Source organism: Pleurodeles waltl, chromosome 2_1 (assembly GCF_031143425.1).
Source record: "Pleurodeles waltl isolate 20211129_DDA chromosome 2_1, aPleWal1.hap1.20221129, whole genome shotgun sequence".
Taxonomy (NCBI): Eukaryota; Metazoa; Chordata; class Amphibia; order Caudata; family Salamandridae; genus Pleurodeles; species Pleurodeles waltl.
The window spans coordinates 460,931,803-460,959,351 of NC_090438.1; the positions used below are offsets into that span (position 1 = coordinate 460,931,803).

General features: G+C 42.9%; 1 protein-coding gene across 1 annotated transcript in view; it reads left to right on the forward strand.

The window, feature by feature from the left end:
* The window catches only part of DRP2 (dystrophin related protein 2), a 633,012-nt gene that overhangs the window by 573,402 nt on the left and 32,061 nt on the right, over positions 1 to 27,549 (forward strand). Inside the window, exon 22 of the mRNA XM_069213379.1 lies at positions 26,918 to 27,004. Within this exon, the coding sequence (XP_069069480.1) occupies positions 26,918 to 27,004 (87 nt within the window). The remainder of the gene's footprint in view (positions 1 to 26,917; positions 27,005 to 27,549) is intronic.

A 27,549-nucleotide genomic window follows, 5' to 3' on the forward strand; every position in this document is an offset into this window, starting at 1 on the left:
AGTGCTGGCAGAGAGAGATCTGTGTTGTCCCTGAGACTTCAACAACAGGAGGCAAGCTAAGTTGAAGCCTTTGGAGATTCTTCACCAGTTTGAAGTCACAAAAAAGTCAGTCTTTGTCCTCTCTCAGGCAGAAGCAGCTACTGCAGGCCACCCCAGCAAAGCACAGTCACAGGCTGTTAGAAATGGGGACTTTGGTTGACAGTCAGGTTACCCCCTGTTCAAGCAAGGACCCTCACTCTAGTCAGGGTAAAAGAGAATCACCCTCAGCTAACCCCTGCTTACCCCCTTGGTAGCTTGGCAGAGCAGTGGGCTTAACTTCAGAGTGCTAGGTGTAAAGTATTTGTACCAACACACACAGTAACTTAATGAAAACACTACAAAATGACACAACACAGGTTTCGAAAAATAGGAAATATTTATCTAAACAAAACAAGACCAAAACAACAAAAATCCTACATACACAAGTCAAGTTATGAATTTTTAAAGATTAAACTCAAAAATAGCGCTTAGAAACAAAAATGCTTCGATGAGGTGCTAGCACGGTGTCGTGACAGAGTTGTTCCCAACAAGCTGACACCAGCGGCGCCGGACACGGAGTCGCGTAGACCCCCAAGTACAGTACCTTAGGTGAAAAGTGAAAACAAGTCGATGCGCAAAGTCGGGGATCGCAGCGTCTGTGCGAAGCGTTGAATCCGCGCACTTCGAGCGGCGTCGGTCACGACGTGGTGCGGCGACTTCCACGGAGTCGCGGACTTCAGCGGGGCTGCAGCGGCATCGGGCCTGAGAAGAGCGTCGCGTTCCAGCGAAGGTCACGGCGTCGGGTGCAGGCGACGTCCCCGGATTCAGCAGCAGCGTCGGTCCGGAGTCGTCAAAAGTCAATTTCCTTGGATTTCCACCAGCTTTCCTTTCAAGGGCCCAGGAACGGGATAGGGCACCACTTGTCAGAGCAGGAGTCTCTCCAGAGACTCCAGGTGCTGGCAGAGAGAATTCTTTGCTGTCCCTGAGACTTCAAACAACAGGAGGCAAGCTCTAAATCAAGCCCTTGGAGATTTCTTCACAAGATGGAAGGCACACAAAGTCCAGTCTTTGCCCTCTTACTCTGGCAGAAGCAGCACTGCAGGAAAGCTCCACAAAGCACAGTCACAGGCAGGGCAGCCCTTCTTCCTCAGCTATCAGCTCTTCTCCGGGCAGAGGTTCCTCTTGGTTCCAGAAGTGTTTCTAAAGTCTGTGGTTTTGGGTGCCCTTCTTATACCCAATTTCTCCTTTGAAGTAGGCCTACTTCAAAGTAAAGTCTCTTTTGAATGTGAAATCCTGCCTTGCCCAGGCCAGGCCCCAGACACTCACCAGGGGGTCAGAGACTGCATTGTGTGAGGACAGGCACAGCCCTTTCAGGTGTAAATGACCACTCCTCCCCTCCCTCCTAGAACAGATGGCTTGTCAGGAAATGCAGACTACACCCCAGCTCCTTTTGTGTCACTGTCTAGTGCGAGGTGCAACCAGCCCAACTGTCAAACTGACCCAGACAGGGAATCCACAAACAGGCAGTGTCACAGAAATGGTATAAGCAAGAAAATGCTCACTTTCTAAAAGTGACATTTTCAAACGCATAATCTTAAAATCAACTTTACTAAAAGATGTATTTTTAAATTGTGAGCTCAGAGACCCCAAACTCCACATCTCCATCCGCTCCCAAAGGGAATCTACACTTTAATCAGATTTAAAGGTAGCCCCCATGTCAACCTATGAGAGGGACAGGCTTTGCAACAGTGAAAAACAAATTTAGCAATATTTCACTGTCAGGACATATAAAACACTTCACTATATGTACTACCTTAACCATACACTGCACCCTGCCCTTGGGGCTACCTAGGGCCTACCTTAGGGGTGCCTTACATGTAAGAAAAGGGAAGGTTTAGGCCTGGCAAGTGGGTACACTTGCCAAGTCGAATATATAGTGTAAAAATACACTTACAGACACTGCAGTGGCAGGTCTACAAACACTTGCCAAGTCGAATTTACAGTGCACATTTACACACACAGACACTGCAGTGGCGGGTCTGAGACATGATTACAGGGTTACTTGTGTGGGTGGCACAACCAGTGCTGCAGGCCCACTAGTAACATTTAATTTACAGGCCCTGTGAACCTCTAGTGCACTTTACTAGGGACTTAACAGTAAAACAAATATGCCAATCATGGAGAACCAATTACATACACATTTTAAACAGGAGCACTTGCACTTTAGCACTGGTTAACAGTGGTAAAGTGCTCAGAGTAATAAAAACAGCAAAATCAGAGTCCAGCACACTTCAATAACCTGGGGAGCAGAGGCAAAAAGTTAAGGGAGACCGCGCCAAGGATGAAAAGTCTAACACAGGCAAAGGGGCAGTATTCCTCCTTCAGCTTCTCCAGCTCTTCTCCTTGGCAGAGGTTCCGCTTGGTTCCAGAAGTAATCTGATTTTCAGGGGTTTTGGGGACCCTTCTTAAACCCCTTTCTGCCTTTGAAGTAGGCCTACTTCAAAGAGATGTCTCTGTTGTTTACAACAGTGGTTCCCAACCTATGGTCCGGGGACCCCTGGGGGTCCGCGGAGCCTTCTCAGGGGGTCCGCGACTGCTTAGAAAATTAAAAAATCTTAACAAATATTGACAAATTAGGGCCCATGCTTCCAGAAATGACTCAGTGGGGGTCCCCGGATTCCAATGATGATGCAGTGGGGGTCCCTGGGTTCCTTTAATGATAAAGTGGGGGTCCACAGAAGTCAAAAGGTTGGGAATTACTGGTTTACAAGATCCTGCCTTGCCCAGGCCAGGGCTCAGACACACACCAGGGGGTAGGAGACTGCATTGTGTGAGGGCAGGGACAGCCCTTCCAGGTGTAAGTGACCACTCCTCCCCTCAGCCCAGATGGCTCATCAGGATATGCAGGCTACACCCCAGCTCCCTTTGTGTCACTGTCTAGAGGAAGGGTGCAAACAGCCCAACTGTCAAACTGACCCAGACAGGGAATCCACAAACAGGCAGAGTCACAGAATGGTTTAAGCAAGAAAATGCCTACTTTCTAAAAGTGGCATTTGCTCCCAAAGGGAATATGCGCTTTAATCACATTTAAAAGCAGCACCCGTGTTAACCTATGAGAGAGATAGGCCTTGCAACAGTGAAAAACGAATTTGGCAGTATTTCACTGTCAGGACTTGTAAAACACATAAGTACATGTACCACGTTTAACATACACTGCACCCTACCCTTGGGGCTACCTAGGGCCTATCATAGGTGTGCCTTATATGTATAAAGGGGGAGGGATTAGGCCTGGCAAGTGGGTACACTTGCCAAGTCGAATTGGCAGTTTATAACTGCACTCACAGACACTGCAGTAGCAGGTCTGAGTCATGTTTACAGGGCTACTAATGTGGGAGGCACAACCAGTGCTGCAGGCCCACTAGTAGCATTTGATTTACAGGCCCTGAGCACCTCTACTGCACTTTACTAGGGACTTACTAGTAAATCAAATATGCCAATCATGGACAAGCCAATATATACATATAATGTATACAGGGGACACTTACACTTTAGCACTGGTCAGCAGTGGTAAAGTGTCCAGAGTAAACAAAAACAGCAAAAACAGAGTCCAGCCCAAAGGATCAACCTGGGAAGTAGAAGCAAAAAGTTAAAGGAGACAATGCCAATGATTCCAAGTCTAACATCGACCAAAAGACGACTTCAGAGAGGATCCCCTAAAACATTGTCTCCTAAATAATATGCATCTTTCATCAAGTAAAGAGGCTAATGGTACTGTGAAAACCGATTGCTAAAAAATACTTTTGCGTGGCAATTGTGGTAGACTACGTAAAGTGCTGTTTACTTGAGAGATTGATGTAGGGGCCCACGAAGCATGCTGTTTGCACTTTGTTATACAGTCGCTGACCTGATAGACAGTAATAAAAAGAAATAAAAATAACTTCAAGTCCCATAGTACAAAGTGCTATGTTCCTGCTACTTCCTCAAGGTCACCAATGTTCAGCCCTTGACTCGATGCACGGATCGATGAAGTGATCAAGTAAAGAGGTCAATCACACTGTGCAAACCAATTGCTAGAAAATATTTTTGCATTGCAATTGTAATGTGCTAAGTAAAATGCTTTTTACTTGAGACATTGATCCAGGGGCCCAAGGAGCAGGATATTTGCAGTTTGTTATAAAGTCGCCGGCCTGATCAGATAGTGATAAACACAGATTAAGAATAATTGCAAGTCCCAGAGTATAAAGTGCTATGTTCCTGTTACTTCCTCAAGGTCAGCAATGTTCAGCCCTCGACTCAATGCACGGATCGATGAAGAGATCAGTCAGGAGCTAACATTTTACAGCTCCTTGACAGCAAGATTTAAGAATTTTACGGCCTTGAATGCTAATTGCACCAAGTCCCCTCCCAGTAGGGTGTTTAAAACTGGTCGGCATGGTCTAATTTGCAAGGCTTTTAAAGATGACCGTAATACATTTTCACCTCTGTATTAACAAGGCTGGATAAGCACGCAATAGATGCAGCAGCGTTTCCTTGATGTATCCACAAAGCCGGCACTCTGTGGTGGACCAGGGCTACTTCCAGGAGGGCACAAGTTATTTTGTTGAAAACACGCCCAGGTGTATTAGCATTAGGCCGTGATTCATGGCCTCAGAGAAATGGGAAGATAGATATGTTTGGGGACCCCAAGCAGCATATGACGTTATGAAAACCCATGCATGGGGTTTGCTCACTAATGCGGCCATGTCTATAGCCAATGATGAAAGTCTGGCTGCTTTGGTGGTAAGTCTTTTTTTAAAGAGAGTACATTCCGTTGGGGGTATGACAAGCTTCTCTTAGTTGCAGTGCTACAATTGAGTGCCTTAGTACTGGGAGCATAGAGTCGTTATCCTGGACCAGCCTTTCTATTTTCAACCAGCACTGGTGTATGAGTGGGTCCGCTTCAGCTGCCCTTCTCCTCCAACAGAATTTCACTAGGGCCCCCTGCCTGGATGGGCCCTGATGATGCAGGCCAAACTCGAGCCTGATTTGTGCTTGCAAGATGTACTGCTGAATCTCAAACAGTTTTTTAAAGAGGATCAATTGTAAGGCGCTTAAGAATGCAGCATCTTTTCCTTTGAGCAGTTCAGAGCCATAAAATGTCGAAGGGATGAGTTTGGTTCTCACAACTTGGAGGAGATGATTAGGCAAAGGCCCATATTTATACTTTTTTAGCGCCGCAATTGCGCCGCTTTTTGACGCAAAAGTGGCGCAAACCTCCAAAATACAATTGTTTTTTGTAAGTTTGCGCCTCTTTTGTGTCATAAAGCAGAGCAATTGCGGCGCTAACAAAGTATAAATATGGGCCAAAGTGTTTCGAGTCTAGTTTTCTAGGTTTTAAACGCAAACGGCCATTTGTTGGCTATGGCTCATCTCAATTGTAGGTGCAGTTTGTAGGTTAAGTGAGAGTCTGAATGGACCCCGAGATACTTATACGTTTTAACTAATTCTATGATGTTACCATCTGCCCACAAGGAGAATTTAGGCCGTCTGTTACCTAGACACGTAAAGCAAAGAACCTTTGTTTTACTGTGGTTCAGATCCAGTCACAAGTTGGTGGAAAACCCCAGCAATTGGTCAATGGCCTGCTGCAGCCCGATTGAAGTTTTGCTGAGGAGAATGATGTCATTGGCGTAATGCAGGCTTCAAATGTGTTCTTTGCCTAGCCTGGTGGGACCTCCCTGCATTGTTGCCAGATGGCTATCGAGGTCAGCCACATATATGTTGAATAGACAGGGTACAAGGATACACCCCTGTTCTAGGCCAATGCTGATGTGGATTTGTTTGGTGGTTCTTTGGCTGTTCCCCAGCTCAATTTTTATCCGTGTTGGAATAAAGGTTGATAATTGTCTCCAGCAATTTTGCCGACACCCCAACCTTGCCATCTTTTTTCCCAACTGAGCCATCGGACAACTATCAAAGACGGCTTTTAGGTCGATGCAACAAGCATAGAGCTTGTTAGACTTGGCGATTGCTTGCTCTGCCAAGACGGTGACCCCCAACAGGTTGGTTAGAGTGCTCATTCGTGCTCTGAAGCCTGTCTAGGTTTTAGGAACTATATTAGAACAATTGGTACAGTCCTCTAAATCAATGAGTAGGTCTGAGGCATAGCTATTGTTATCTGTTAGAGCAATTCATCTGTAGTTAGCACTCGCCCGATTTATATATTGGCTGGAAAATGCTGTCTCGCCAGGATTCTGGGATGGTGCTTGTTGCCATAATAAAGGTGAATAGGAGGGTTAGGTACGAAGCCCAAATGCTGGGATCCTGTTGGAATAACGCATTTGGGAGACCATTGGGTATATGACCTACGAATACTGAGATATTTGGGACATATACCTACAGAGGCACAGCTTTCCGACTACACAAAGAATGCCTACCTAATCAATAAGTGACAATAAGAGATGCCAATAAGAGAATAGATCATAGAAGTACAATTATAATTAAGCGCAAACGTACCTAATGATTGTGAAACCTGTTCTGCCTTTCGCGTTGACATGGAAAACGATGCAACATAATGCTGTTTGAATGGAAGCAGCATTGGTTTGATGCATTGTGATGTAGTAACATATATTAACAAATTGATAATAACGATTAAATATAAAAGAAAATGAATCACATGGTAAAAAAAAATCAGTAGTAAAAATGTATTTAACGAAATGATGGCATGTGAGGTGCTGAGTTCCATTTTGTGGTTTCTGTATGTTAACAAGAAACTGTGGTGCTGGTGTAAAGCAGGGAATTGTGCCACAGGGTTTAACCGCTGCTTCAGGTCAGGCATTTATGAAGGAGTAAAAACAGTTTTAAAAAAAAGACTCCGAATTCCGACTGGGAACCTGTATGCCTGATTGTATGTTTTTTTAGTGCATACTAACTTCATTTTGAAGAAACTGGTTATGTATGAGAAACTGTAACACCTGCAATGGGCAGATTTAGACAGACGTGTTACCCATGCGTTCTAGAAATGCAAACTGGAAAGGTTTTCGTTTTTGTCTTCCTCCGTCTTTTCCATATGTGTCTTTTGCTCGCAGCAAATGCTTGAGGCAGAAGAATAAGCGCCGTTCGTAAAAAATAAGTGCCGTTGCACCGCACCGGAAACAATAAGCTCAAACTAAGCACTGGAAGGCAGTCATTTCTTTCGAAGTACTGAGGTTTTCGAAATGTATTTTGCATTTACTTAATGGCACGTGCAGTGCAGGGTATTGGTAGATGTTGCTGATGCTTGCTTCGTGGCTACTTTACACCTAGTTATTAATTGCAATTGTGAGATCTGTTAATTGTGATGTTTTAATTTGCACCTCAAATTGTCCTCTTTTTGGTGAGCTATCCAAACTTGGCAGACATTTATTTTTAATTTTCTTGAACATTCTGAATGCATGTTTTAGCATTCAGAACTTAGTTTCACAGACTTTGTGCATATAGCCCACCTTTGAGGCCTGATATCAGAGAACCCAACACCTAGCACTTTTTACACTGTCCAAAACACAGACAAATGGACTTCCTGGGCACCCAGTCACCTTTGGTTCAGACTCGGGTTCGGTGTAAAGATTTCACCTGTTGCAAACTGGCAACCACTGCTCTGCTGCCACCTTTCCGTCAACTTGTGGAAGAGTTCAGACTCGGGTTCGGTGTAAAGATTTCACCTGTTGCAAACTGGCAACCACTGCTCTGCTGCCACCTTTCCGTCAACTTGTGGAAGTGCAGCCTGTGGACTGAACACCAAACATCTTCTTTGCCAGGTTTCACTCGTGTATTTTCTCTAAGGGTGGGCAGGAAAGACAGCAGGCTGGGTGAATCTGGGTAGGAGGGCCTTTTTTAGAGTGCCATAGCGAGTCTGTCGACCAGCTATATTGTCATACGTTTACCACATATGGTAACACATTTTTCCAGATGATTAATCTAATATTGCTATCGTTTGTTGCTGCAGATGAATCCTTTCTAGCTTTAATAAATAACTGGTGTTGTGTGGCATCTATACTTACTCGCTTAATATGGTTCCATTGTAAATTATTATTTTATTCTAGAAGATGAAACCCTTATTGTTGTATGTTATATTAGGCTTTTTAACACTAATTCTGTGACTCTCAACGATATAGCTCACGTGGTTGCTACACTCTGCTAAAGGGATCAATGTGCAATATAAAGCTATAGACTCACACTACTAGATATGCTTTCAGCAGAGCTTTGCATGTAATTTACAGCTTTCCAGTCTAGCAAGATAGCTCAGTAGCATAATCCATTTGTTGCAGGGGATCTTGTTTAATCAGCTAGTTTAGATACTGATACAGAAGCTTAGTGAGTGGTAAATTTGCTGCAAACATCGCCATGAAACCATGACGAACTAAGTTGAATCTTTTGCAAATTTTAACTCAATCTTTTATCCGACTAAAGTTGAAAAAACACCTGTTATTATTTTTCCAAACAACAACACAGGTTGTATTCGTGTACTAGAGAAATTGTTAATGTTAGTGTAATTGCACACAAATACCTTAATTATTTACTTTGAGAAAGTGCTGTGGTCAATTAATCTTGTGTTGGATACTCAGTAAAGTGAAGCGGTTGCAATGTATGTGCTTGTGTTTGCCTTTAACCCCTTCGCTGCCAAGCCTCTTCCCCCTCAGGTGCCAGGCCTTTTTGGCTATTTGGGGCAGTTCATGCTTAGGCCCTCATAAGTTTTGGTCCACATAAGAGACCCATGCCAAATTTAAGTCCTTTTTTCCCAATATCCTAGGGATTCTAGAGGTACCCAGAGTTTGTGGGTTCCCCATTTTTACTATTTTTTGTGCTTTTAGCCTCCTTCCAGTTAGTGACAGAAATGTGTGTGCAACCAGTGCCAGATCCCGGAGAGCTAAACATTTTGAAAAAGAAGACAAAATTCTGAATTGAGCAAGGGGTCATATGTGTAGATCCTACAAGGTTTTCCTTTTCCAGCTGAAAGTAAAGAATATTGAAATTGAGCAATCAAATGGAAGACTGTGGAAGTAGGAGGGGGCAACCTTTTTGTAGTTTTTATTGATCTTAGAGCCGCATTTGATCTGGTCCCCAGAAACCAGTTATGGCTGACATTAGCCAACATGGGCGTTCCATATGGTCTTTTGAAACTTATCGTCCGATTACACGAGAACACCTACCCACAAATTAGGAGCGGTAAAGATGGTGACTTAACAGATCCAGTGACCATTGAGAGAGGAGTCAGACAGGGCTGTGTCCTGGCCCTTACCCTTTTCCTTTTATACATAAATAATTGTATCAATTATTTAGTAAATTGTACTAATGACTCCCCAAAGTTGGCTGGGACTAAAGTGCCATGTTTACTCTATGCAGATGATACTATCCTGTTGGCCAAAACATCCATGGGAATCCAAAATCTGGTCAACCAGTTCTGTGAATTTTGCAGAGATTACGGGTTAGATATCAATGTTAAGAAAACCAAACTCATTATATATAGCGCCCCGAACAAGAAGCTTAGAGTAAATATAAAAATGGATTCAGCCCGCTTGGAGAGGGTAATGGAATATGATTACCTGGGCATTAGATTATCTGATAAGGGCAGCTGGGATGCAGCTATAAGGAAAGGGGCACTTACCATCAGCCAAAGATGCGGAGTGCTAGAACGGAAGGCTAGTACTGCAGCAAGCCCCCCTTTGACTCTTATTTCTGAAGTTTACAAAGTCCAAATCCGTGCCGCTGCCCTATATGGAGCGAAACTCTGGGGTTCACATAGACAACTGGACACCCTTCAAACCAAAGAAAATAATTTCCTTAGACACATATCTAGACTAGGGAAGGGCACGCCGATGCTCCCCCTAAGACTAGACTTGGGTTTAAATAGCATCAAAGATACAGCATACTTAAGGCCACTTCTATACTGGGTTCGATTATGGAAAACAGAAGAACTCGAACCCTTTAGGACAGCAGTTAAAGATCTAATAGCACCTTGCCATGGATGGGAAAAAGTTCGCTGGTTAAGGGAGATGAAAGCAGCTTGGGTCAAATTGGGCTTATCCCATTATTGGGAGAATCCTGAGATGATTCCTGCTAACGCCAGACTGTTGATCAAAGATCGATATTGGGGGAAAATCTATGAGGAACTTCTCAGCTCAAATGGGTCAGGTCGGCTGACAGCAGAGTTCCTGCTGGTCAAGCACGAACCTTTGCCTGAAAGTTTCCTGGATCTCCCTATACCAGCCCGTGCCCGTACTTTACTACTTCAGTTCAGATACGGAACACTGGCGGTCAACAGCTTCACGGCTTGTTGGTCGTCCAATAGTCCTATGTCTGATAAATGTATAAACTGTCATCTATGCAAGGAAACTCCTGAGCATGTCCTATTTTTTTGTCCCTTGTATAAACACCCTAGAGGAAAGTGGATCATTCCTCTGTGTAAAACACTGCCACCACAAAACCGAACCAGTGTCTACAGATTATGTAAATATGACACTTCCATGCTGATAGTAAGCTCTGTTTCTAAATATTTGTCAGCAGCATGGACAATCCGTAGTAGGATTATTTCAGATCTCAATCCAATGGCTGAAGAACGGTCTAGAAGTTAGCGGATGTGGACTGCTATAATAGAAAGGGATTTTAAATATAACTATTAGTGCTGATCTATTGAGGATATCAGATTGTATCTCCGGGCATTCTTTCCAGCGGGTTACCCCAACCAAAGTGACTCACAGTCCCCTAGTATATATTATTTTGTAAACGGCAAGACCCAATTCATTCGACCAATTTAACTAAGAGAAGAGGCCAACCTAGGGCACCCCTTTCCACTGTTTGTTTTTTTACTTTTGTAAATAGGAACTATTCCATGAAGTTTTATGATCTATTTTATGCATAAATCTGTTTTAGAATAGTTTTATATGTATTATCAGAAAAGATTGGTATACTACCTTTTGTTTTAAATTGATTTGTATTATCTTAGCACATAGCACTTTGCAAATGGTAAGATTTAGGTACCATTTTAAATGTCTCGTTTTAACCACTTATGACATCTTTTATGAAGCACTATGATCCATTTTTTTAAGTATAATTTGCTCTAGAACAGTTTTTTTTTAAGCACACTATGAAAGGATTTGGCATATCATTTGATTCTCCTTGTAACCGTTCTGGTAAATGGCACTTTCTGGGAAGTACAAACTGTGGAATTCTCATTTAACCTTTTTGGATAAACAGTGTGCTAACTGTTAATGCTTCCTTTTTATGTGATGGTTTACGATTTCTATCTTTTTGTATGTATGGTTATTTCCAATTTTTAAATGGCCTAAATTTAGGCCGAATAAACTATTGATTGATTGATTGAAATTGAGCTAAAAAAAGAAGCAGTTTTTCTCCACGTTTTCTTCTGTAACTTTTTCCTGCGATGTGAGATTTGTGAAAGCAATATACCGTTACATCTGCTGGACGCTTCTGGTTGTGGGGACATACAGGGCTTGTAAGTTTATCAAGAACCCTAGGTACCCACAGCCAATAAATGAGCTGCACCTTGCAATGGGTTTTCATTCTATACCGGGTATACAGCAATTAATTTGGTGAAATATGAAGAGTGAAAAACAGGTATCAAGAAAACCTTTGTATTTCCAAAATGGACATAAGATAAGGTGTTGAGAATCAGTGGTTATTTGCACATCTCTGAATTCTGGGGTCCCCATAGTAGCATGTGAATTACAGGGCATTTCTCAAATAGAGGCCTTTTTTACACACTGTCTCATATTTGGAAGGAAAAAATGTAGAGAAAGACAAGGGGCAAGAACACTTGTTCTGCTATTCTGTGTCCCCCCAAGTCTCCCGATAAAAATGGTATCTCACTTGCGTGGGTAGGCCTAATGCCTGTGAAAGGAAACTCAACATGGACACATCACATTTTTACGTTGAAAACTCACATGTTTTTTGGAAAGTGCCTACCTGTGGATTTTGATCTCTAGCTCAGCTGGCACCTAGGGAAACCTATCAAACCTGTGCATTTTTGAAAACTAGACACCTAAGGGAATCCAAGATGGGGTGACATGTGGGGCTCTCACTAGATTCTGTTACCCAGAATCCTTTGCAAACCTCACAATTTGGCCCAAAAAACACCTTTTCCTCACATTTCGGTGACAGAAAGTTCTGGAATCTGAGAGGAGTCACAAATTTCCTTCCACCCGTCATTCCCCAAGCCGCCCGATAGAAATAGTACCTCACTGGTGTGGGTAGGACTAGTGCCCATGACAGGAAATGCCCCAAAACACAACGTGGACACATCACAATTTACCAAAGAACACTGATGTGTTTTTTGGAAAGTGCCTAGCTGTGGATTTTGGCCTCTAGCTCAGCCGGCACCTAAGGAAAACTACCGAGCCTGTGCATTTTTTAAAACACTAGACACCTAGGGGAATCCAAGATGAGGTGACTTGTGCGGCTCTCACCAGGTTCTGTTACCCAGAATCCTTTGCAAACCTCAAAATTTGGCCAAAAAAACACTTTTTCCTCAAATTTCAGTGACAGAAAGTTCTGGAATCTGAGAGGAGCCATACATTTCCTTCCACCCAGCGTTCCCCCCAAGTCTCCAGATAAAAATGGTACCTCACTTGTGTGTGTAGGCCTAGTACCCGCGACAGGAAATGCCCCAAAACACAACATGAACACATCACATTTTCCAAAAGAAAACAGAGCTGTTTTTTGCTAAGTGCCAAGCTGTGGATTATTGGCCTCTAGCTCAGCCGGCACCTAGGGAAACCTACCAAACATGTGCATTTTTGAAAACTAGACACCTAGAGGAATCCAGGATGGGGTGATTTGTGGTGCTCTCACCAGGTTCTGTTACCCAGAATCCTTTACAAACCTCAAAATTTGGCCCCAAAAAACTTCTTCCTCACATGAAAGTTCTGGCATCTGAGAGGAGCCACAAATTTCCTTCCACCCAGCATTCCCCCAAGTCTCCTGATAAAAATGGTACCTCACTTGTGTGGGTAGGCCTAGTGCCCGCAACAGGAAATGCCCCAAAACACTGTAAGGGGGGGGGGACCTGCATTTTTGGTTCTGGGCTCAGCAGCCATACAGAGAAACCTACCAAATCCAGACATTTCTGAAAAATAGACACCCGAGGGAGTCCAGAGAGGTGTGACTTGCGTGGATCCCCCAGTGTTTTCTTACCCAGAATCCTCAACAAACCTCAACTTTAGGTAAAGAATCACAGTTTTCCCACATTTGTGTGTGGGATCACCGCACCGGGACAAATTTCCTACCACCAAATGTTCCCCTCAGTCTCCCTGTAAAAATGATACCTCACTTATGTAGGTGGGCCAAGTGCTTGTGACAAGGAAGAGCCAAAAACATTTCGAAATTGAGGGGGAACCAAAGCGAGTCCAAAAGGGCAGATTGAAAAAAAACATTTCTAGGCTGACAAGTGGGTCAGAATTTTTTTCGGTATAGATGAGACAATGCTGGGTGGTAGGAACTTAGTGGATTCCTGCAGGTTCCGGAAGGTTCCATCACAAAAATATGGAAAGAAATTGTTGTTTCCAGCAATGTTGGAGGTTTGAAGGGCATTGTGGGTAAAAAGATGGTGCGGGGTGCATGTGAAGCACACCACCCTGGACTCACCCAGATGGTTAGTTTTCAGGTGTGTCTGGGTCTTGTGGGTTTTTCTACATGGCAGGTCCCAAAGTCCAAAAAGTGCAGCCCTCACCTTTCCAAGTGGGACGATTTTGAGAGTTAGCCAAGCTCTCATGGCCCAAATGTACAACCAACACCTAAAATAATCAAATGCCCTCTTGCTTGCTGTGAGATAACATATTTTAGTGTGCGGGGGAGAGCTGAAAGACTGTTACCCCCTTCAGTTGGGGTGGGGGCATAACCATGCCCATACTGGTTGGTAGCCACCACCTTACTATTTATTTATTTTTTTATTCCTTGGCATCTAGTAGACTGTCTGCCCCCCCCCCACCCAGGGTATGGATTGGGGGCAATTGCCCCATCTGCCCACTGGTGGGCAGAACAACTTTGGCCCCATTTATTTGAGATGGGGATACGGCCATACCCCCACCCTCTTATTTTGAAAAAAAACATCTTCCCTGGTCTCTAGTGGGCTTTCTGCCCCCTTGGGGGCAGATGGGCCTTTCTAAAATAGTCCCATCTGCCCCCAAGGGGGCAGATATGGCCAATAGTAATGTTCCCCCCTGGGGAGCGACCCCTGCCCAAGGGGCTGTCCCCCCAAACAAAACCCACACATACACACACCAGTCCCTGGTGCCTATGTGGTTTCTGTCTCCCCCTCCCCCACAGGGGCAGATAGGCCTAATAAAAATAGGTTGATCTGCACCCAAGGGAGGCAGAAATGACCTAAAATAAATGTGCCCCCCCAGGGGAAATTACCCTTGCCTAAGGAGTCGCTCCCCTTATGTGAAATTGATGCACAACAATAAAAATACCTGGTGTCTAGTGGTTTCTGCCCCCCTTGGGGGCAGATTGGCGTAATAAAAATAGGCCGATCTGCCCCCAAGGGGGGCAGAAATTGCCTAAAGACAATTTGCCCCCCATGGGAGCCACCCTTGCCTAAGGGGTCGCTCCCACATATAAAAAAATAAAATAAGCAACAAAAAAATATCCTTGGTGTCTAGGGGTTTCTGCCCCCCCGGGGGCAGATTGGCCTAACTACAATAGGTTGAATTGACCTTAAAATAAGATGCCCCCGTGGTGAGTGGCCCTTGCCCAAGGGTCCGCTCCCCTTATTCAATAATAAAAAAAAATAGTAAACTCCCTGGAGTCTAGTGGCATTCCTGATGACCGATTGTATTGCAGCAGAAATGCTTTGAGAGACATGAAAGGAGAGGAAAGGCCATTCCTCTCCTTTCATGCCTCTCTCGCCCCCTCTACGTGATCAGAGGAGAAATGCTTTTGCATCTCTCCTCCGATCTGCGGCGTAAGCCTCTGATGAGGTCAGCGCGCGATCGAGCGCGGATGTCATCAGACGCCACAGGCGGTCAGGGAGGCAGGGCTGGAAGGGGAAACGATTCCCCTTCCATCCCTGACCAGGGGAGGGGGGTGCGACGCCCCCGGGGGGAGCGCTAGCGCTTCCTCCGAGGCCCCGTATCTAGATGTAACATCCTGGGCACCCAAGAGGTGGTGCCCATGATGTAACCGTTATGTCCAGGGTACCCAAGGGGTTAAAAGTTAGTTTTAATTACGACACAACATGGCAGTCATCTAAGAAGTACCTTAAATGGTGAGCTGCGGCTGCTGGCTGTGCCTGCAGCATAATTTTACAAGCACTGTAAAGGCCAATAGTTATAACTGTGTATCACTGAAGGTTATTTTCTAAGCACCTAAGATGGTTGCCGCATCACATCTGACACTTTCTTATTTACATTAAATATGCTATGCTAAAATGGACATCCCTGTGTTAGAATGGTAACCAAAAAGTGCAAAAATGGTTGCCAGTGTGTCGAGCATACCCATGGATCTCGAAGTCAAGAAGCATGTGTATACAATGCCCGTCTTTAAATGCCTTTTCTTTAGTAGGGAACCCATTCTTAGATGGCTGGCCATGTGCCTGCATATCTACTTATTTGTGACAACGCATGCATTAGCATGCACTGTTGGTCATTCTGACAAGTCAATGCAGACACTAAAAAGTATATAGCTTGAACTTTTAGAGCTGTGAAGTTTTGGTTTTGCCAATGCTTGTTAATCCATGTCTTCAATTAGCACATTCCACCCAATCCCATGACAAGCAGCCGAACTCCTGCGCTTGACGATTCAATTTTATTGAGGGAAACAGACCCTCCCCGTTAGGTGAATTGTACAATTCAGGCCCATATTTATACTTTTTGACGCACAACTGCGCCAACGCAGTTGTGCGTCAAAATTTTTACCGCCGGCTAACGCCATTCCAACGCACCATGCAGGCGCCTTATTTATGGAATGACATTAGCCGGCGCTGCGGACTGGTGTGCGCCAAATAAAATGACTCACACCAGGCAGCGCCGGCGTATGGGAAAATGGGGGTTGTGCGTCAAAAAATGGGGCAGGTCAGGTCTGAGGCAAAATTCAGGCCTCAAACCAGATTTGCGCAATTTTTTTTGATGCCCAACCTCCATTGACATGACTCCTGTCTTAGCAAAGACAGGAGTCATGCCCCCTTGCCCAATGGCCATGCCCAGGGGACTTATGTCCCCTGGGCATGGTCATTGGGCATAGTGGCATGTAGGGGGGCCCAAATCTGCCCCCCCTATGACACTTAAAAAAAACGAAAAAAAATACTTACCTCAACTTCCCTGGGATGGGTCCCTCCATCCTTGGGTGTCCTCCTGGGGTGGGCAAGGGTGGCAGGGGGTGTCCCTGGGGGCAGGGGAGGGCACCTCTTGGCTCCTTCCGAGCCCACAGGTCCCTTAACGCCTGCCCTGACCCAGGCATTAAAAAACGGCACCCATCAGGCTGTGCGTCGTTTTTTAAGGCCCACCCCCTCCTGTGCGTCAAAATGACGTGAAAGTATAAATATGGGGCACAGGCCTTAAAGTCATTTTTTGGAAGGGAACGCCTACCTTGCATATAATTAACGCAAGGCTGGTTCCCCCTTCCAAAAAATGACACACAGGGTGGAATTTTGACGCCCGCGGGGTCGGACGTCAAAGTATAAATATGGGGCAGGGTTTGCACCGATTGTGCGTCAACATTTTTGACGCACATTCGGCGCAGAGTATAAATATGCCCCTCAGTGTTTTGCTTCTGTCTCAGTTCAGCTGTTTCTGGCGCAGTGTTTTCATAGCAGTGTACATTGTAACAAACCGTGGTAAAGACTATAGGTCTCAGCTGTGAAATCTATAGGCATTGGCAATGTTGTGTTTATTAGGTAGACACAAGCTGTAATCTCGAAGTGATTTGGTTCACAGAATACAAATGCATTCAAAGATGGATGCAGTGGGGGAGCGTGCATTCTTGGTGGCCATTTTTAAGTGCCTTTATAATATTTCAACAACCCATTCAGAGATGGCCATGGCGAGCCTTAGTGGCCATATTGGAATGTGTTTTTAATATGTGAACAAACCCATTCAAAGACGTGCTCAATGGATTCACATGCATCCATGGCAGCCATCTTTAAATGGGTTTGTACAAATAATACAAACCCATTTCTTGGTGCCCACTATGCACATGTTTGTGCTTACCCTAGGACACCCATCTTGAAATGGGTAAAACACGTTTTAAAATGAAAATATGATTATAGCATGATGGGCAAAAAAGTAACAAAAGTTTAAAAAAATAGCTATAGAGGAGCAGGAGACGAGGTTGACACGTGGGGAGGTGGGGGAGCAACTAAGTGTGGGTGAGAATGATGATGAGCAGGAAGCGATGGGGAAGAAACAGAGAGGAAGGGGACAGGACAAAGCGAAGAAGGAAGCAGCACATTTGGGAGAGATTAAGAGAGCATAGGCACTCTGATGAAGCGCCTAAAGAAATTTTAAAAAGCAATTCCATGATTGCAAACAGTGTCCAGAATGGAAGCATACAGAACAGTGCAACACCTAAATGCTTCTGAGCAGGACAAAAACAAGAGCAGGGAACAGTGAGCCATTGAATCAATATGAAACAACCTCAGGAGGCAACAAAGCCATATGATAATGAGGAAGGAGCAAACGCTTTCTGTAGCAAAGATCTTAAAATTGCTACATAAAACCAGACATCTGTACACAAATGTATATTTCACACTGCATGCGTACTGTATCATGACTCTTGTTTGTTTCCCTGTAAAATAAGACATAGGGGGTGATCTAAAATTTGAGAATGGCACTCTGTCGATCAGGGTAGTGGTGGACATTACATCCCCCACCCTTATTGACTACTGTCTGCAAAATTTAAAGGTAAACACTGGCACAGCAATGATCTCTATACCTCTATATTTCTATACCACCATCATGGCAATTCATGTCAAGGTGAAAAATGTTTGGTTGGTGGCTGCCGTCTGTTTTGATGCCCATCCATAAATCTTTTACAAACGTTTTGTTTTTCAAAAACAAACTCACAAACACAACATTAATGAAACTCCTCACCCAGGGAGTTTTTCCCTGCTTGTGGGGTTCATTATCTGTTTTGTTTTCTCTCTCACCACCAGCTTTACCTGGTGGTGACAGTGACAACAAGCATTTGCAATGCAATAGGTCTCGCATTTGTGAGAGTTAGAGCTATTGGCATTGTAAATGCATAATTAGACTTTTCTTGCCACATAAATTGGTCAACCCTGCCTCATGATTTGGTCGTTTCCTGCCATATAATTCCAGTGACCTTGCATATAACTAAGCTGTGCTGGGGTATGGAAGCATACATTAGCAAAATGCAGAGGGGTTCTTGTGCACATCAGCAAAACTCACTAATAGTTGTTAATTTTGATACCAGTGTTTTTTTTAAACTGCATTATGAGCCCTGATATAATGGTATACTCTTGAAACAAATGGCTGTATATGTCTGTATGCTGGTAAAATAAGGAGATGGAAAATAAAGATGATTATCTGCTATTTTAAGAATTGTTTTTTGAATGACAATAAAAGATGGAAATCTATTCTTCAATAGGGCTTGATTGAATTTGACAATGACAACAAAAAATTGCCTCAATACTAACAGAGAACAGTAACATAGAAAGACATAGAAGAAGGATGTCATGAGGCTCTTCCGTCAGGCTGGCACTTCAAAATCCCAAATATTGTATTTCTCTTCCATTAGCGATGTTCTGTGTTTTATGGTGTGTTCCAAATGCGTTAGCACAGAATGACACCTTGATCCAGGCACTACAGAGAGAATGTGTGTCAAAAGAGAAATGTAAAGCCACACAAGTGGTGGCAACGTGCTCTACAAATGTACAATATCTTTGTAATAGCGCATAGTCTACTTAATAACAGGTCTCAGTATCGCAACCCTAACTATAAAGTCGATTTAAAATATTTGCAATTTTAGAAGATTGAAAGAATTCTATGATAGTAAACTATACATCATGCTAGTGTTTCCAGGGACAGTAGAATGTTATGTAGTGTTTTAAAGGCATGATGGGAAAGGGAAATGTTGGGAATTTTGATTTAAGAAAGCCAGTTGCTGCCAGCTTTCTGGAAAGAGCAGAACACAGGGTTATTCTGTTTTCCTAGTCCAAATGAGTTGCCAGATAATGTTTTTCACATCAAGAAGAGGTCTTAACTGTACAGAAGGATGCCGCTCAACCCACCACAGATGTTGATTTCAAGCTTTTTCCTGAAAGCATCTCTCTTCTAGGACAATGCAGCAAATCCCATTTGCTTTCACTCCTAGGACTCGTTCGTCACATTCAGTTTGTAGAACACTGTTAGTCAAACTGTGTGGTGGGCTGGTGCAAGTTATCACTGTATTAGGCTTTGGATTCGACTGGGAAGAAATTGCTTGAGCCCTCTGTGTTGGTTCAGGTAATGGGCACCACCTTTGTGCTGCTTTGAGCACATTTACCTGCACTTTACTGTATTTGTGGCAAGCACTGGCATCTGCATTACAGCAGCAGTCGTCAAGGGGGGTGGGTGTTGTGGGGGGATGATGAGGAAGGAGGAAAAAAAAATAATAAAGAAAGAAAAAAAAATACCCTTTTCACCATTCCTCTGACTCCTGCCACCTTGCTCCTATTCTGGTGGTACAGGCTTCCTAGCAATCCTGGTGCTGCTTTCATGCAGAAGTTATCAGATGACCGGCCAAACACATATGCGCACTTAGGTGCACTCTCCTCTCCTTCCCCCTCCCGTGACCCAGCCCCTCCCCTCCCTGTACTACTGGCTGAGCCAGAAAATGAAAAATAAAACGATAGTGTAACTATTATTTTATTTTCCATCTCCTGGCTTTTGGCTGGGGGAGTGGGGGTGGAAACGCTCCTCCGATATTGCGGAGGAGCTATCCCTGCTGCTATATCTTTCCTTAGAATCCCTGACTTACCTGTAAGGTGGGCCCTATGCGTGACACCTGCAGTTCTGCTCAGTGTGTGTTAGTTTTCATCTGGGAAAAGGCACAATGTTAATTCTGTTTATTTGTGTATGCCAATGCCACCCTAATGATGGATGCATCACAAGGAGCAATGTCTACCACCGTGCATCAATGTTACAAGTGTGAAGAGTGCATGAGTTGTCATCAACACCAGCGATGGAGGGATGCTCCAGCATTACGTCCCAAGCACAGGTGCCGTGATAAAATGGTGTGCTTTAATCTTCCCCAGGGGAAAGCCCACTAAAGTAAGGATGGCCTGACATCTACCTGGACAAAATGTGATTAGTGGTTGGTGCTAAATTATTAACAATCAACACCCTGTGTTCTAGCAGTAGTACAGTTGCAGGGGTGTGCATTTATAGTGCTAAATGGAATAGGATGATTGGCTGCCCTGTATAATAAAATGTCTACTGTGATTCAGGCCATCCGCTGAGCTGGTGTTTGCATCTCTGGAAAAGTAATTTTAATTTAAACCTCAATTAGGACCTAGCGTCTGGTGCGAGATGCCGTTTGAGATCATTATTTCTCAACTGTTATGTTGTCCTAGCTTCTTGTTCTGCATGTACCACCTGCATTTTCCGTGGGGAAGGTACCCAGTCTGACGTAGCAATTGCCAGAGAAATCTCATTTTCCTTTGGGAGTGGGATTATTTTGGTTCGGTTGAAACTCGTCACAGCTCACAAGATGGTGACTTCTCAATCACATTGTGCAACACTCACATCACTCAAGCTGCCTGAAAAAGGTCACCTCCGCAGATAAAAGTACTGTAATGTTCCATAACCTTCAGATCATTGTTCAGCAAAGTTATTGTAGTCAACAATCATAAAGTATGTGAAAAAAACAGCCATTTCCCAACAGATCATATGGTATTTGTTCACATAGACTTGAATAAACCTGTTTTGTAATGGCAAATTTGCTGTTTTTCCATAGACTTCTGAACATGTTTACATGCAAACACTTTTATTTGTTTCAGGAACATTTTGAGATTTTATATGTGATCTTTCAAAAGAGAGTGGAAACCATAAAGGTTCTATATTTAGTAGAACTTACCATTTCGATGGGTAGTGAAAAATAAAAACCAAAAATTAAATACAGAAATCGTCATACTAAAGCATTAAAAAAATATTGGCTCTCGTGTGCCATTTTTAGGTAAAATTATGTGGGTCGCATATACACCATTATCTCAATGATTATACTACAACATTTTTTTTATCATATTTATTTTTTTCATTAATTTTTATGATGCCGATAAGACACTCGAGCAGACCTGCACTTTAAAGCAGTCCTTAGTTAAGAAGTTTCATCATCATTTGAAATTATATACGTGCCTTGAGAACATCTGCAACAATTCTAATTACCACCAGCATCAACTTTATAAGAGCTTTGATGAGGGATGCTCTTTTACAGGGCAAGGAACGGACTGCAAACCTCACACCTATTACACCACAGTAAATTCATCCCAAATTCACCTATTGATATCTTTCTCACAAAGGCCATAACGTCTCAGGCATCAGGGCTCTATTCCCGGAACTGCCTTCAGAACACTGCAAAGGGCCTTTAGCCAAATAGTGCCAATACATGACATGATGTATAGATGGGTCTACAAAATGCTGTTGAGAAACCTGGTGGCACTTAAGCATGCAAATACATCTATATGGATAAAAAAAAATGCATATGCAAATATAAATGGACGGTGGAGAGGGGAAGGTGCATTTTGTATTTATTAAGAATAATTTCTGCTCATAGGGGGAAGTGCTGCTTCTAATAGCAAGCATTTGGTCACTCCAGCTGGGAGCAATTATGTGTCTATGTAATATACATTCAAATGGTTTAAAATACAAAAGAAACCAGACCACAATTCCTAAAATGCAAATGCCCCTGCAGCCGGGAGACAGTTGATGTTCGCACTATGAGGGTAAATAGGTTCCGTTGTATTGGGCTTCATTCTCTAAACTGTTCCATCTACAGCAACTTACCTCTAGGTGATGCACACATGAAATCCTACAAAAGTTGAGCAATTAAACTGCACACAGAAGCCGTTTCAGCACAACTGAATTTTCCCTGGAAGGTTTCTTTTAGTGAGCGTATGATCAAAAACTCTGCCCCAATCTAGTCGCACAAACTTGTGAAAGAGACACGATAGAGGGGATTTGTGTAAAACGAAAAAGAAGTGTGGTGTGAGCCTCATTTTGGACGAAATTCCGGGCGAACATTTACTTAATGACTAGCAACCAGCATCAAAGCATTGGCTGTTTCAGGCTGTGTTAGCTGACGCCGTGATGTAAATTTACAGTGGAAGAGAGAGAGGACGAGGGGTAGGTGGTAATTGCAGTTATATTGAATAATGTAATTGGGAAGCTTTACTTTGCAGCAGGTCACAGGGAGTCAGGAGCAACTACAGAGGAGATAGGCTTTCAAGGCACACGCAGAACAGGAGTGCGAGCCTAGCATACCGCGCCCTCCTGACTACGCATGTGGCTACGGCAGCACGGCCTCCGACTATTCAGTGCTCAAATAACTAAAGCTAAATAAACACACAAATTAGGTTGATTCCAAAATACATTTCTGAAAGCAATTAATGCAACCTTCAAATAGAATAAAAGTGAACTTCAAAGAAAATAAGACCGATCGTATTCATTAATTAAAAAAACAAAACAAGCAACAGCGAAGGAAAAGAGACAGCCTTGTCATGATGTAAATTATGCCATGGCGCATGATGTGCGATGGCCATTTTGAATTGGGGGAATTTACTTTAAATATTGTAACGTAGGGATTTTCTCTATTTCTCTACTTGGGCTGTGAGTAAGACAATCAATTGTCTTTGTACCGGGGAGGCAGGGTGCAGAAATAGGCGCCCTCATAAAACAGCCTCTAATATTTGACCTTGGTCTTTAAGTGCACAGCACATGTAACCAGAGAAAAACATGATTTAGTGCCCTGTTAACAAAAACAGACTGGAGTCACTGGAAACAGCCAGCGCTCTGGCAAATGCTATTAGCCTCAGAAAAAAGTAGTCCCCAAGCGCATGCTACATTGGCACAAGTGGAATGGTACAAGTACTGGGGCCATGTTCCAGGGGAGTGTACGACTGTGGAAAAGGTGGGACAAAGAGCAAGGGTTCACCACTAGCAAGCAAGGATTTTTTAAGGACGCTGAAACAAACCAGTGAAAAAGCAGAGAGCCCACAGAGAAGTATAGAAGTATATACTGAAGTATATACAAGAGGTCTTGAATGCACGACCTAAAATGGGACACCACAATATCCACCCTAAGTTGGGCTTGCTAAGTCATTTTCTTCCTTTCATGGTTATTAAAAATATTATAAATATTATTTATTTGATTTAGTGTATGTTTATAGCATGGGCCTATGTACCGGGCAGCTGAATGCTTTATGTAAAACAGAATAACAGGAGAAATCTTAAAACGGGCTAAAAAGTAAGGAGGGCGAAAGGGCCTAAACATTAGCAAAATTCTGTATAAACGTGTCTTTCATTATCCTTTAAAGATAATGTGGGGCCTTGTATTGGCCTAAGGAAGGTCAAACAGATTAAACAATAAGGTACATTTTAACAAATGTGCCTTTCTAGCTTTCTGAAAAAATAATAAGTTGCTATTGAGGTTTAGACAATTTAGAAGACATTTCCAGATTGTTCTGTGTTTGGAACATGAAGAACTGGTTCACTGTCTTGGTATTTTTCTTATTTTGAGACTTCCAGTAATAGGTGATATTTGCACTTGTTTCTCTTTGACTTCAAGTCAGATGTAGTTTGTCCTTAATAGAGCAGGGGAGGCCATGCTTCAAGGTTTAGAGAATGATACTAGTCATCTCAAAAGGAATTCGACCTTCCAAGTGTAGCCATTGGGCGTCTAAAAGAATCAGTGCAACATGGTTTGCTTTCTTAGTGCCTGAAACAAGACAGGGGGCTGTATGATGTGCAGCCTTGAGAGGTGCAATAATTGTTATGGTCAGGGTAGAAAGTATAGTGTTACTACTACCCAGATAGGAAGGAACCATTGCTTTAACTATAGTATTGAAATCTGTTGAATAAATGTATAGTTTCAGCTTAAGTAAAACAGCAGAAAGAAGGCAGTTTTCTTCACTTCAAAGATATGTTGTGTCATGTTTAGCATTTCATCAATGATGTTGGCAAGTGATTTAGACAATGAGGACAGGGTAAGAGAAATGTATCTCTACCTATGAGTGCTCGAAGGAGTTATTGAACATGAGGCAAGGAGTCTTTGGAGTGCAGAAGGAGTTATCTGGAATGGAGCATTTAGTTTCGAGGAGGATGTTCAATTTGTGAGATTTTTCATGTGAATTTTTAAGCTTGGTATGTCTGCAGGATTTGGGATATTAAGATAAAAGTGAATATTGTCTCCATATTGATGCATACTCATCTTTTTATCCTGCAGCGTTGCATTTACATTTTCCATTTAGGGTTTTGTGAAGGGGTAGGATAAAAGGTTGGACCTTTTTGGTGTACTGCACATTTAGGTCCTGATTTAGAGATTTGTGGATGAGTACTCTGTAACAAACATGAGAGATTTTCTGCCCACCTTATAAAAGAACATCATTTTTACTTGTAGAAAGGCGGGCGGGATATACCCTGTCAGCCAAACACTAAGTCAGGTCCATAATTACGAGGGAGGGAGAAAACATGGATTAGTATATTAGCTATAGCTGACACATTTAGTCATATTTCAAGTTTGCTGTCATTACTATTCAGATATTACCATAGCATGTTACTGAGTTTGCCCCAGACCTACCTTCTTTTAAAAGTGAAGCTCAAAACAGGCTCATTTTGCATCACTTTCTAAGAACGCATATGCTTTAAAATGTAAATAATGCTACATCCATCAATTTGATGTTAGGTCCAGCATATACACATAGGAGCCTGTGTCCATTTGAGACCTGGGCACATACAGTAAGGAAAATGTCTGGTGTCACAATGTAACAATAACGCATGTCTAGGCACTTCAACTTTGCCTAATAAATCAAAAGATTACAATGCCTCATTCACAGCCTGGCAACGTGATCTGCTGGTGAGAAAAGCTGGCAAATACAATATTTTGACAGCATAATTAAGGAAGTAACTAATTTCTTGCTATCAATAATTTTTATTTTTTCCGAAAGGGGTGGCAAGACTGCCTTACATCTGAAATTATGATCTCCACTCTGTCACTGTGGAGCATGGGGGTGGCTGAATGGTGGCACCTTCTTTAAAATTAACCCTGTGAGATCCCATTTTTTGTTTATCTGACCTCCTTCTGTGTTTTTATGGATCTTGAATGGATTAGAGAACTATCTGCTGATGTCTTTTCACTATTAGTGGTGACAAAAGTCAATGATGTCAGACTTTATGCTCAACAAAATCCTTTATTTAGACACTTATCGATGAGGACCGAGAGGGTAGGGCGTGGAACTTTGAAAGTATATGCAATAAGTATTCCATCTTATTTCGTAACAACCTGGTGTTTACTTCTTTCCTAAAATCCAGGTGACTGTAAATATCTCTTATCTTTGCCTTCAGGGAGTTTCCCAGGTTTCAAAGGATTTAACATCAGTGCATATTTTCTTGAAGGGTTGGATGGTCAGAAGCAGTGCCAGCCTTGAGTGCGGTGTCCTGTGCTGCATGGATCACCAAAGACGGCCTGACAGTTTGGGAAAAAATGAACCTCTTGAATGAGGCTTGTATGGCTATGAGTATACAGTGGAAAGTTTGTAGAGCCGGTGTGATGTGCTTGACTAGATGTGGATATAGTAGTTGTCTCACTGCCATAGTATTTACAATAGGTAGAGTGGAGCTGTAAGGAAAACTCCGTTGCCAGGTGTGACAGTATAACGGTGGTGGCACTGTGGACATTTTGAGGAAAACCTAAATGTGGGGAAATCCATTTCCGGGTTGGCAGGGAGGAGAAAGCATTTCTGGTAACTTGATGTACCAGCGTCACTATGGATAACCCAGTCCATAAATGCTCCCAGGTTTCTTACTTCAGTTCATATCTTTAAAGGTGGTTTAAGTTCCAGAAGCTGAATGGTCAGAGGGTGGTAATTCTCTCAGGTAATGCAGGTGAGGATCTTGATTTTAGTAGATTGTCATCCATTGTTCCACAAATGGAAGGCAGCAGTGTACAACAGAAGGGACTAGACCCACAGGGATTTCTAGTTGGAAGATGAGCTTGGTTTAAGGACTTGATGAAGGTCTGTTCCTGGATACCAGAGGTGGTGCAGTAAGGTGTTGAATAGTATCATGGGAATAAAATGATGGTTAATGTTTTCTAAGGGTAGGAGGAAATCGTATTTAGAATGGTTGCTTAAGTACATTGATTTTCTTGCTTCATTAGTCAGACAGTTGTGGACTGTTTCGAAGGTGGCTGAAAGATGGAATGGTAATAGAACATTAAGTTCATTTCTGTTGACTCCGGTCTTCAGGTCATCCCAGATGAGAATCAGGGCAATTTGATTCTTTGGCCCCATCAAATACAAGTTGTTGATCGGAAACCAGGTTATTTTTTACTTGCACGATGTAAATTTGGCTGAAGACTGCTCTATTTATGACATGAGTTTACAGAGAAAGTGGAGATTGATCAGTAGCTACCAGGGTCTGCTGCACCAGGGTTTCACTCTGAACTTCAGAAACTGTTAATGATGGGAGGGGTGGCGGTAGTAATGGAAAGTAGGATGTAATTCTGAGAGGATCTTTTGGTTGTAAATTTGGTATCTTCCTCAAAGAGAGAGAAGGGGTATTTAGGGAGGCTGGCTTCCTTAAGTTGCTTCACAGCATTTTATCCATTCCTGCACATTTCGACTACAAGCCTGATAACATTCACACCATTTTAACAATTTATTTTGAATTCCTAGAAATATACAGTCATTATAAGGTTTCCTATGTCTTTTTCCCAGATGATTTTGATTCAAGAAACCGGGACACTGGCTTGTGTTTAGAAGATATCATGGACAAGCTACGGAATGCCTTTCCCAGTTCCACAGGTAACGTATCCTCGATCAGCATTCTCCAAAGAGTGGCTCCAGCTACCTGTGAGTAGCTCTCCTGTGTGCAGCTCAGCCTCCTTAACTAGAAGCTTTAGCTTGGTTGTATACCAACATTCAAAAGTGAGTATTCAAGCAGAAAATGTGTGTGTTTTCAAAACCTATAATTTCCATACTATATGTGAATGATAGATCATGTATTTGGCGGTTTATGGCTAATATTATTAGCTTGGTATTATTACGTTGGTGCCAGGGTCATTGCAGCTGTGGCTGTTATGTATTACACCGGTAAGGGCATTCAGAATTGTAGATGTTGCTTTTAAATTACTGCTGGTAATCCTTCACTGAGGAAATCTTGCATAGGATGACCACTAATATAATATTTTCATATGTGTATGGCACCAATATTATTAGTAGCTCAGGATGATTTGTATTGAATATTGTTAGAATTGGGGGTTTCTAGTTGGCAGTCGGTTTGCACCCTGTCCAAGTAGGGACCCTTATTCTAGTCAGGATAAGGGAGATACCCACTCAGATAACCTCTG